Raw genomic sequence first — 12,925 nt, forward strand, 5'->3', positions numbered from 1 at the left:
AACTTCACATTTTCAGAAGCCCTCTTACAATTTCCCCTGCTATAAAACCTTCAAGAAATATGGGGATATGAACTGAATGAATAGTATTGGAATAACTCCTTGTATAATGTCACTTAATTCAGATCTTGTAAATGGATTTAATGACAATAAAAGGCACTGGAAATCCTCAGCCAGTCTACACATTATGGGAATGTGATTGCAAACAGCAGCACCGTTTTAACAAGATATGCCATCTTCATGTAGTTTAATATTTCATGAAAAATTTGAGGTCAGCAGCCAGGAGGCCAGAATAGTCTCATGATTCAAGGCATGGTTTCCACGTTCAGTTCAACAGCAAAAACGCTAGATATTTATGACGTGGACAACTGCCCACCAAACGCTAAAATGACACCTTCAATTCACATTCTTGGAGGAAGCTGCTGTTTAACTGCAGCTTTCATCTACTACTGAACTGGTATGGAAATGGACACAAAAGATCCTTTGTTACCCACTTCCAGACCACTGTTTTTCCATGTTGAAATATTAATTAAACTGACACCATATGGTCACCAAAGTCTTGTCCAGAGAATCATAAGGATATGCTTGATAACACACGGCTCACAGATACCAGCAATAATGTTGCTCTATCAAAGAGCACATTAACAGAAATTACCATGAGAAAAAAATGAGTAGTTTCATGTGCAAGATTAAACCTGCAGTCTTAATGCAGTCAGAATTCTATCAATCCAGAGACCCACAGCCAAATACAACATGGTTCATGGAAAATAAAGCTTTGCAGAAGCATCAAAAAGCTAGTCTCCAATTTTACTGAAAAACAGGCGGGTAAGAATCTGTGGGAAACCTCAGGCTGCATCTCATTTAAGGCTAGAGCATTTCACAGCTGCTAGTTTTTCAAGTGTCACAATCACAAAACCCCATCCAATGTGCACACTTCCACCAAAACACGGAAAAGGAAAAAAAAGAGGCCATCTGTTTGGTCTATAAAACCTAGATGTAAATAATTTTTTGCTGTAAGGGAAATAATGCATTAGGAATTAGGCTAGACACACTTATCCGCCTCTCTCCAGAGCTGGCTTACTGGATAAAACACTGCCCATCACCAGCACGATCCCATCAGCAAGGTGTGGCGGAGGCACAGCGGCTTGGACAATGACTCACGAAACTGGAGGGTTTTAATCGTCTCCTTTTGATAAAGTACCTGAACGGTAAGTCTAGGAAAATCTCATCTTCACCCTCACTGTTTCCCAAAGATACAGGGAATCGAAAAATAAATCCCCCTTTTAGTACAGATAAAGGCTAACTCTTTGTGGTGCTGGGTACACTACTGTGAAACACAGACACAACTTTGAGAGAGAAACAACCAACTACCCACGTGTTTGTCAGTAACAAAGGAAAGTGGGAAAGTTTCAGAAAACCCAACAAAAAAGGAGTCATCTTCCCAGTCATCTGCCTCACCGGGACCTTCATCGCCTTAACACCTCCCCTGTGTTTTATGACCATTTCCAGTTACAACACACGACTTTCTGGTCGTTCCTCCAGGCAGGAATCATGTCCTTATATGTTCTGTCCAGGGGCCTTGACAATTTATGGTCGCTAGTCAAATATTAACTCATTTAGACTGTTGACTAAAAGCTAATAATTTCTGAAGTAAATGAGGTAAGACGACACGGTTCAGCTGCTGCATATTGAAGAGTTCGTCTCGTTCAAAGTGGATTCTAGGCATCTGAGCAGCAGCCCGTGTCTGCTGCCCCCAGATAAAAATGCACCTGGAAAGAGATGCTTAATGATGGTGGCTGTAACCACTCGTGCCTGAAATACCGATACAGGCCACCGAAATACAGGCAGCAATATTCAACTGGAAACAAAACAACGAAAAAAGGAAGAACCACTGCTCATCCGGGCTAACTCTTATTTATAAATAAGTACCTGTTTCTGAAATGACCCAAGCTATCAAGAGAAAATGCAACAAATTATCATATTCTGACAGTACCCTTGGTGTCTCAACACATACACTGAAGCTCTTTTCTGCCTTATACTATCATGTGTAATATATTTCACAAAAAGATTAGAAAATATTCCCACCACTGTACCAGGCATTCACCCAGCACTTACTGTGTATGATTAAGATTAACTCTGTTCAAAGAAGACAAATTAAAACTAAACAGATGCAGAGAAGGACAACTGTGACCATTTAGGGTATAGAGAACTTAAAGGCAAGAACATCTGACAGGAAAATACAAGTCTCAACCAGAAAATGTCAAGAAAGCATTAAATTCCTCTGTACCAAATACACAGCTGTAAGCACTAACAGAGAGAAGCACAGTTTTGGCACAAATACAAACAAGACTAAGCTGGTCAAACTCAAAATTTACAGAAGATATCTATCAGATGAAAAACCATCAGAAGAACCTCTCGGCAGTCACAGCAGGAAGAAAGCAAACACCGGTTCAAGACAGAGCACGCAGTTCACAAAGCAGATTGCGAGAGCTGAAGACCGCAGAGAGTATTCCAGTTTTCTGTTCCTGATCATTTCTCCCTTCTTTCTGCAACACATGAAAACCAACTAAGCTGGATTTGTCTGAATCATTTTTCAACAACAAAGCTTGGCTTTATTTCTGTAAGCTTTGTTCTCTGCTATTACTCATCCAGAACAAAACTGTATTCCCACCCCCCACTGAAACTTTTCTTACAAACAAACAAGCTAAAAACCTCCCTCCTTCACTTCAAACGTACAGGAAAAAAAATAAGTTTAACAAAAGGAAGAAAAAGGGGTAACTCACATTTATACTTATGCAATATCTGAAGACTTCACTGAACTGCATCAGACAAATTAAGAAATATACTTTGAATTTCAAAGCTGAAGATGTACTGACTTCTGAGACGTACATGAAAAGTGTCCTCTAGAGAAGAATTAAAATTCTCGTTTATACATCAGTTATGCTACAGCCAAACGAGACATGAAGTTACTGATCCACCTAAATGATCACTCACTTCCAAAGTCCCAAGGAGAAAATGTAGCAGACTACTTGGATTTCAGGTGCTGTGCTCTGATGTTGAGGGAAAATAAAACCAAACAATTAAAGGGGGATGTCTCACTTCTGAATTTTTCTACATAATGAAAAGTATGTCAATTGGTGAAACTATTTTCCTCTTAATTAGACAGTGTGAGCACTCTAGATATGGAGATAGCCTGCCTATGGAGGGCTGCGCAGCACTTTCCTATCAATATTTTATATCTAGACAAAGAACGAGAATGCTCAGAGTAAGCACAATCTGTTGGAAACTAAGAATGAAGAAAACTTTTCAAGAGGACAAAAAATGAAAAGTCACAAGAAAAATCTGACTCCTGCTGCAGTGTGCCGTCTTTAGAAGACCATCAAAATCCTAAGATCGTATTACCAGCATGTGCAGAAAGATCTAGGCAAGTGCTCTGAAAGCGCATCGCACTAAACATTATCTAAAGCTATTACATTTTCCTGACAACGTATTCCAACAGCAGCTACTGCTAGGCTGGCATGAAAGAGGTCACCTTCAAACCACAGATCCTTGTCTGATGACATCCATTATTTACTGCTCATTATCTAGAAACACACCTGGAATAACACAATTAAAGCAGCAATCTGCAGTAAATTACCACACGGACCATACGAATGGAGTTAAAATCCATAGTCACTGTTGATTTAGCCAATATGGGTCACATGAAACTTGAACTTGTCCTCTCCCCCCTTCAGGCCAGAGACCCATTCTACTCGACTCATTGCTGGATGAGGTTTGTTTGCAATCTTGATCTCAACACCTCTGACTCAGCAACGTGTGCAGCTCACGCAACCCACTTACCAGAATCCATTTCTGAAACACACGGGCTCTGCGCTGATTATTTGATAGAGGTGGAGAGCAATTTGCAGTGAACTATAAAGCCTTGGCTGGAATTTAACCCGTACTTTAACACCTGTTCCTATAGTACTTGATATTTCTCACACCCCTGACACGCTACAGTTTCTTTATTCAGAATATTGCAAAAGAAGAAAAAAATATTCAAGCCCTTTTTCTCATTACATTCACTTCTCAGGTGAAGGAACAATTATCAGTGCTTTCTGTTTCTGTATCTATGCTTTCAAAATACATACATGGTAAAAACACTTTTATGTTTAAGGAAGTTTCACCTTTGGTCTAATTTCTGCATCCTTTTCAGGCAGGATTTCCCTTATTTAGACAGCCAAAGACCTTTTTTCGTGCATTAAAAAAAAAAAAAGTGCTGTGGGATTGTTTGTTCATTTTTCAAGTGGGATTAATACATGCAGCAGTAAAAAAAGTAATCTTCTCCATATCCTCTCCATTAACCTGGTCAGCAAGCTCCTTTCAAGTCAAGATCAGCAACTGATTTCCATGAGATTGACTGAAATCCAGTTGACGAAATTGGAAAGAAACCATGCTTTCACAAAAAAATCAAGTAACAGTAGCCACCAGCATTTGGGAAAAGAATTACCTAATAAACATATTTAAGGAATGTATTTGAGAAGGACTTTTCCAAAGCTTTGAAATAACAGACTTGGTTGCAATTTTTTCTTTTGAGGGTAAGAAGTTATTGGCTTTCAAAGCGCCTGTAATTATTCAGGCAAGCATCATCCTACCAATCTTATTTCCAACAAATGATTAAAAAAACCCAAAGGGCACCGTGTATGTTCCTAGGTGAGCAGTGCTGGAGCGAGGAGGTGTCAGCTACAGGCTCTGCCATTGCTGCAGGGCACTGCAGGTACAAGCTGTGCATCTCCGGGTGCTTTCAAAGCATGGATCAGACAGGCTTACTCCATGAGGCAGGCACCTGTACTGCTGCAATTATTTGATCGTATTAGTCATAATCTCACCTCAAGTTGGTTTTATTTGGTAAATACAGGATTAAGAGTCTGGGAAAATAATAACAAATATTTATATTGCACACAGAGCAAAACTGTGGGTACAGCTCTCTCTTTTAAGGCGGCAGATGTCCTACTGGGAAAAGTCAGAGATTTTCAGCCTTCCCACTCCAAAGTTAGTCCCCATTTTCCATGTCAGTGGCTTTGCCTTCTACTACATTTTTATATGCCCCAGACTCCTTTTTATGGTTATCTTCAGAAGCAGCCCAAGCAAAAAAGGCTTTCCCAACCCTAAAAACAAAAATTATATATCCTCAGAATTTTCCTATTTAACCTATTAAGAAGCTAAAACCTTATGACACTTAAGAAAAAGCTCTCTCTGGCCTGTAGGTCTGGATCCTAACCCTGTGTTGTGCCCTGTCTCGTGCAAATTGTGCTCTGCCTCATTCAGACCAGAAATGTGACCCCTAGACTCAACCATTCACCACGCAGCATCTTCAGGTCTCTTAACCTGGCTCTTGGGCATATGTTAAGCCCAAGCTAAATTAACGCAGCTGAATCCTGTTCGCCCTTCAAGACATATACGTGCAACAACCACACAGCCGCACGTGGCCCTTAACATGAGGATTGCTTCTCCGGGTTATGCAGGATCAGCAGACACAGGGATTTTCGCTTGCTCTGAGCACTGCGGAAAGAATTCACATAGGTGAGCCCTCTATATGAATTTAAAAGTAGATGCACTTGAAACAGTCACAAAATTGAGTTTGGACCAAAGCCTTAGTAGCAAACACCAGAGATGAACTGACTTTTAACTGTCCAAAAGAACTAAATTCCCACAGAACAGGGGGAACGAGGGACAAAGACCTTAGCTACTTCTGATACAGGGGAAGAGAGATATTTGCCCAAGGTTACAGAGCCCTGAATGGGGCTGAAGTACAACCACAATAATCTGCCCTGCCCACACGCAGTTAGAACGTCACTGAACCAGAGTGGAGAAATAGGTATTTACATCAGAAACATTACAACTCAAAGGAGAAAAAATAGCTTAGCCCACATATAAACATATCCACGGAACAAAGAACAATTTCCTTGGAATTCCTGTCAAAAGACACGCTGATCTTTCGTCTGTTCATATCTGAGATTCCAAGGAACCAGACAGGCTCTGACCAATCTCACTTCTTGGAAGCAGGTATTCCCAAGCCCAGCTGGCCAACTTGTGTGGGCATGCTGGTCACTGCTGTCACATCGCCGCTACATGAAACCTTCTGGCAAGCTTGCAACTATCTGCAAGCCCAAGAAGCCAAATTGCTGTTCTCAGTAAAAAGGAATGAGCTAACTATGACTTTTCTCTTTATTTTATGCAATTCTAGTGTAAACATAAGCTAGGGCAGTGTCATGGCAAAGCTGACAAAAAAAGTAAGTGAGCCAATGCCATCTGACAGGCGGTACTTCAGCTGCAAGAGATGCACTGTTTCGTCCAAAATTACTGGTGTAGTAACAGAAGTATTTTTTACTGCAATACATTATTAAAAATGGGAAAAAAAATAATCTAAAGCTACTTTCTGGAATAGCTCATGGGAAACTAGGCAAAGGCCAATGATGATTTATTTCTCCTAAACGGATATTGGTGTCCATACTCCACCTCAGGAAAACGTTCAGAAAAGCAAGAAAAAATAAACCATAAACCATGAGGAACCATAGGGAAGGAAAAGCAAAAAAAAAAAATAAATTAAACAAATCAAGAATAACTGTCATCTTGGCATTGCAAAATTTCTTTAAAGAGGAAGGCTGGTCCAATAGTTTAGGTCTTGGAAAAATCAGAGAAGTCACTTGGAGATCAGTTCACAAACACCCAACTAATAAAAGACTAGCACAGTCCTACCCCCCGGGAGCACTATGAAGATAAATATAGGATTGCAAGGCTCTCCAATTCTCCACTGAGGGGTCCACTTCAGAAATAAGACAGCTAGACGGAATTAGTGAGTACCAAGAGTGCATCATTAACAGCGCCATTCCCAAGTAGCCTATTGACTTCTCTAAAACATTTGGCCTGTAGCAAACCACAATAACAGTAGTCCAAGCCACAAAGGATTTCATTATAATTTTTAACTTCAGGACAAAAAAATGGAAAAATCCTCCAGAGCCTCATCACCAATGACAAATCTTCAATCTGTGCAAAGTAACTTCATAAGTCACTGCACAAAAGATGGCACTGCAGCTAATCTGGCTCAATTCCTTTTGAAACAAACCCGGAGTCTTAAGTGTCTGCAAGTCACCAACTCATTACAGAAAATATTTTCTGGTTTCCACAATGAGCAAGCTGTACAGGTACAGAAGGTGCACACACAACGACAGATTAAATAGAGGGCAGTACAGTCGAGAGATGCACGAGCTCGGCTCACTGACTTCCTCCGCCACCTACCCGCTTTGTCCCAGCACCCCTTCCCCTTCCTGCCCAACACCATCTTCCCTTTCCAAAAGCCAGAGCTGGCCCTCTGGGAAATAAGGGCTAAACTATGACACTTCCTCCAACCCCACGCTTCAACGTGTAGCTCCACAGGGCTGGATTCAGCAGGACTGTGTGCTGTTCTGGACAGCAAGCATCTCCTTTTTCTTCCAAGCAGCCTGGATCACCCTCGTCCTCTGGAGGACAGAGCTGTAAAGCACAAGTCCACCACTGAACACACAACATACAGAGAGATGCAGAGGGAAAGAGGACATGTGGGAGGAAGGCTGGAGGTGCACTGCAGATCAACTACAGAAGCACAGGTCTGGGTGAACTAACAGATCTCAGTCAGACTTCATTTGAGCATTTATGGCTCACCAAGGATATTCTGCACAATCTCCCCTTCTCTGTGTTACACAAGAGCACTAGACATGTTACACTTCTTGCTTAGCATCTACCCAAAGTAATTTTAAACCACACCACAGTTCACAGTCTGAAATGAGAACAGGTGTCATGGAGCTGCTCCGAGTGAAAAAATTGATCTGGCAACACCCCAAAACCGCCAACAAATGCACAAGAGCAGCAAGGTGGTTGGAGGCTGGTGAAAACATGTGAAATAGCTGTAATTCCATTCCTTCCAAACAATACATTGGCCTCTTCATGTGTGAAGAAAGACCTTCAATCATCTCTCCATCACCCAAACACACCTGCAGTTTGCTGTAACTGAAGATACCGAGCCTCAGACAGCCTGCTCACGTTTAGTGCTTGGAATGCTGTGTCTGTATTTAGCTTCTCCTCCTGTCTGTCTGCTGGGAAAATCTTTAATCAAACACAAGATGTTTCAAACGTGTCTCATACCACAAAGCCATCTGCAAACCAAACAACAATCCTGTGTGATGGCTGCCACCTAATGCTCGGGAAAGTAACTGCACTCACTGAAGGAAAAGACTAGTTACAGTAGACCAAGCAATAATTTCAGTTTAAAATTTTCTTCTATGCCCTTACAAACAATGGACTCTCTTTAAACGCACTAGAAAAAAAAAAGAGAATTCTGACAAGGAAATATTTCCAGTATTTCTTATTTATCTGGTGCTTCACAACTTCATACTACTACAGAAAGTAATCCCTGCATAATTACCATTTACGCAGAAAAAGCAGGGAGAAAACTCACTAAGGCACTGATCATAGTGTAAAATCCCAGTCTTGCGGTGAACTATCACGACAGAGGCAGGTCAGAAGATTTCTGAAATATATTGTCAAGATAACTCAAAAGATTTTATAGCTTAATCTTATCATTCATAGTATCACCTACTAATCTCTTTACTCTGCATAAAGCCAAATACCCTTTGATTAGGAAACATCACTGCAAGTTTGACCACATATGGAGCGGTGAGCTTGCCAGCCCCTTGCCCCGTACAGACTAGAATCCTGTTTGTACAAGGCAGCGGCACAGAGCCTTTTCCATCACCAGCCAGTCCGGCTTTCCGGGCATCATCAGCAGGAACAAAGGAGCTTGTATTTTCATCTGTAAGATTTTAATTACGCCATACCTGTAAGAAAGGCAAGGTACCCTGGGATTTTATATAAATGAAGCACACATTTCCTCCACCATATTATTTACAATCCAATGTGAAAAAAAAAATTAAAAAAAATGCTTTCCTCTTTCTTCCACACACACAGTCCAAGTCTGATTATTTTGTACTACAAAGATCACTAGCAGGATGACAGTGAGGGGGTACCAGGTCTCAAATCTAGAAGCCCTTTTGGGTTTTTTAAGCTAAAAAGAGAACCCTAACAAATCTCTCCGCTAATTTCAGCAAAGCTGATCTCACAAATATGGTACTTCAAAACAGCACTCCATTCAATTTCTTTTGCTTTCATTACATTTTTGTTTCTCCTACACATGAAATAGGAAACTGAACATAACAAAAGGAAACGCATTGTGTGACTATACCCATCATTACTTACTTCTCCTGTGATTGGATTAGTTCCATATTTCTTTATCCATGGAACAATGCTCCTGAAAAGAGAAGGGATAAAGTAATAAGAGACAACAAGCACCATCAGAAATCTCTATTGATAGGCATGATTATTTTTGCCAACTTGCTAAGATCAAATGATGATTACACAGCTGTAGCCAAGCAGTTCAGCAACACAAAAACGAAGTTAAGTACAGACAGTAACTTACAGTATGTCAAAGACTGTCCCATCTGGTGTGCAAACTGGGTATTCAAATGGCTGCAGGGACAAACTAGGAAAAAAGTACACATTCTTTTTAGCAAAATCAGCTGGAAATCATGATGACATAAGCAAATAACGCTTTGCTGATTCACTCGCACGTTAAAGCAAGGTCTATACCAATGAAACTACTGAGTGGCTGCCAATAACCTAGTTTACATAGAATCAGGTACCGGGTAATAACAAAATCCACGAAAGGAACAGGTACAGTTCAGTAACTTGTAGCTGCCAGCACTCAGTGCCACAGGATGCTGTAATAGTCCCCAACCTGCTTCCACTGCCATGCTGGGCCCCACCAGCAGAAAAGATGGTTCAAGCAGACACGCTGTCTGTGCACTGAAATGGGCTAGGGAGTAACTGGCAACCACATTCAGCATCCCCTCTTAGGGATGCTTCCACAATCCAGCCAGCTTTTAGCCAGGCAGCAGTAGTTTGTAGCTGTGGATAGTAACTTCTTTAACTATTCAATTTACAAGAGAATTTCTAACGCACCTCTACTAACTCCTCTCTTTCACTCCAACACTTCAAGCAGTAAACTCTAAATACAAAAATTTAGCGTAAATGTTACTTCCATCTATCTAATCACTGCCTCAGAAAGAGGAGTGACTGACCAAGCATATTCGGAGCAGGGAAAAGTAGATTCACGCCCCAAATACACACATTTGAAAGACTGGAACATATACGATAGTTGTTCTGAATTATTTTATCACATCCTATCTCAGCAGACACTAATCATGGAAAGTATAGGTACTGTTTCAGTTCTTATTGAATTTTTTCTTGCTGCATTACTATCGTAGCAGACACAAGTCAATGAAAGTCACTACCTTGGAAGAACAGGGCTTCAGTAATAGTACAAGGTCAACAGCCTGCTGAACAGATGTGTCATTTAATAATGGTAATGTAAATTTATTGTCTTACCTGCAGTGATCAAATGATAAACGCCTAAAATTAGTTCGCGGAAGGTCTGTTTATGGAAAAAGAAAAGCAGGATTTTAATAAATACACAGTATTCTATGTAACAAAGAAAGACGTGAAAGTTACATTTTGCTATATACGTGGGTAGCTAGCAATTTACTGACTACCAGGATAAACACACTAAACCTTGCAAAACTGTAACTAAAATCAGACTTCTGCAGATCACAAGCATGCTCCTCAACTGAAATTACACACTCAGAAAAAAATCAAAACAGAGCTCTGATAGCACTGAGTTTAAATTTGATGATTAACACCTCCAAGCTCTGCCTTCCCAGTGGGCACAGCACTGGCTGAAGGCCAGGAGGGCTCATCTGGGCATTAAACTTCGACACCAAGCTGAGTGGTGCAGTGACACACCTGAGGGATGGGATGCCATTCAGAGGGACCTGGACAGGCTCGAGAGGTGGGCCAAGTGCAAGGTCCTGCACATGGGTCGGGGCAATCCCTGGCATCAGCACAGGCTGGGGGATGAAGGGATGGAGAGCAGCCCTGCCAAGAAGGGCTTGGGAATACCAGGGGGTGAAAAGCTGGACATGAGCTGGCAATGTGTGCTGGCAGCCCAGAAAGCCAACTGCATCCTGGGCTGCATCCCCAGCACTGCGGCCAGCAGGGTGAGGGAAGGGATTCTGCCCCTCTAGTCCCCTCTAATGAGACCCCACCTGGAGTACCACATCAAGCTCTGGGGCCCCCAACATAAGGAGGACAAGGACCTGCTGGAGCAAGTCCAGAGGAGAGCCATGAAGATGCTTAGAGGGCTGGGGTTGCTCAGCCTGGAGAAGGGAAGGCTCCGGGGAGACCTTCTAGCCACTTCCAATAGCTAAAGGGGGCTACAGGAAAGCCGGGGAGGGACTCTTGATCAGAGAGTGCAGTGATAGGACGAGAGGTAACAGTTTTAAACTGAAAGAGGAGAGATTCAAACTAGATCTAATAAAGAAACGGTTTGTGCTGAGGATGATGAGACACTGGCCCAGGTTGCCCCGAGAGGCGGTGGACACGCCATCCCTGGAAACATTCCAGGTGAGGTCAGATGGTGGTCTGAGCAACCCGGTCTGGTTGAGGATGTCCCTGCTCACGGCAGGGGGTCGGACTAGTCGCTCCCTTCCCACCCAAACCCTTCTGTGACGGTCCGAATTTCTGCCGGTTTCCCGCCGACCAGCCCCACCGCTGCGGAGCCGCGGGCTGGGCGGGGGGGCGCGGGGCCGGACGGGCTGCAGCGGGGGTCGCCTCAGCTGCCGCCCCGGGCGAAACGGCCCCGCTAGAGTCGATGAGGGGGAGGGGGACACCCCTCACCCCGTCCTCCCTTACCTGCTTTCTTGCCCCCGTAGAACTGCGTGTACTCTGCGCAGGTGATGTACCTGCAAAGAGAGGCGGTCGGTCAGTACCCGGCGGCCGCGGCCCCTCACGCCCCGCCGCCCCCACCCCGGCCCCGGCCCCGGCCCCACTCACATCTTGTCCTTCTGGTGCTGCCTTTTCCCCATGGCGGCGGCTTGGCCCGGCCCGGCCCGGCGGCTCAGGCCCTTGGGGATGCAGCTCGCTGGGCCCAGCCGCGCCGCCCGCGCACCGGAAGCCGGGGCTGGTTCCGGTGGGTGCGGCGGGGAAAGGCCGCCCCCGGAAACGGGGCCGGGGCGGGGTCGGCCCGGAGCTCACACAGACCGGCCGGAGCTCGCACAGGCCGTCCGGAGGCCGCTCCGTGCCCCCGCCCCCGGCTCAGTCTCATTTTATTCCGGTTTTTGCTGCGGCCGCGGTGGGGTCCTCCCACCCCCGGCGCCGGGGGAGGCCCGAGGGAGTTTCGGCGGGTGCGGGGGTGTCTGATGTCCCGTGGCCTTCCCCGTCCAAACCACCCGTTAGTAGGGGCTCCTTGGCTGGTCGGAGCAGCCCGCCCCGGCCCCCCAGCGAAGGCCTACCTCGCTGGCTCTGCCGCAGGGTTCCTCCGGTGGGGTAACACCGCCTCAACCCGAGTATCGCAGCCCTCCTCTGGCACAGAGGCAGTGCTCCGTGTAAACAGAAAATGCTAAAATAGCCAATTCAAGAAAAACGTTTGCCTTCATTTAAAAATGGCTGGCTGCATGGAATTTAAACTCATAATACTCCTGGTCTGTCAGACAGTGACAGAACTGCCAAAGAAAAAATGGGTAGAAAAACCTACAGTGTCTAATATGGAGACAGCTCTTCATAAAAAGTATTTCAGCATCTCTTCAAAGACTTAATGACAAAGAACCTGCTTTCCCTTAGCTAATTACCTCTAAATCCTATTAAACAGCACTCATTACAAGACTGGTACAAAGAGCACAAGGCTGAACAGAGGATGGCCACAATCCAAACATCTTGCGGGAGGAAAGAGCCACCTGTCCCAGAGCTTTCACTTACCAAACACCTCCAGAACTATCCCTACTCGTTTGTCCTTTCCTCGTTA

At 44.0% G+C, this 12,925-nt stretch overlaps 1 protein-coding gene across 1 annotated transcript in view; it reads right to left on the minus strand.

Annotated features, from left to right (window-relative positions):
* Positions 1 to 12,052, minus strand: part of PPIL2 (peptidylprolyl isomerase like 2) — a 77,194-nt gene extending 65,142 nt beyond the window's left edge. The window contains exons 1-5 of the mRNA XM_082491570.1: positions 11,959 to 12,052; positions 11,818 to 11,867; positions 10,456 to 10,501; positions 9,488 to 9,550; positions 9,268 to 9,319 (exon numbers count right to left, since the gene is read on the minus strand). Coding sequence (XP_082347696.1) covers positions 9,268 to 9,319; positions 9,488 to 9,550; positions 10,456 to 10,501; positions 11,818 to 11,867; positions 11,959 to 11,990 — 243 coding nt within the window. The 5' untranslated portion in view covers positions 11,991 to 12,052. The remainder of the gene's footprint in view (positions 1 to 9,267; positions 9,320 to 9,487; positions 9,551 to 10,455; positions 10,502 to 11,817; positions 11,868 to 11,958) is intronic.
* Between the last annotated feature and the right edge of the window lie 873 nt (positions 12,053 to 12,925).

Source organism: Vanellus vanellus (genome assembly GCF_965231255.1).
Source record: "Vanellus vanellus genome assembly, chromosome: 16".
In the NCBI taxonomy this organism is placed as follows: domain Eukaryota; kingdom Metazoa; phylum Chordata; class Aves; order Charadriiformes; family Charadriidae; genus Vanellus; species Vanellus vanellus.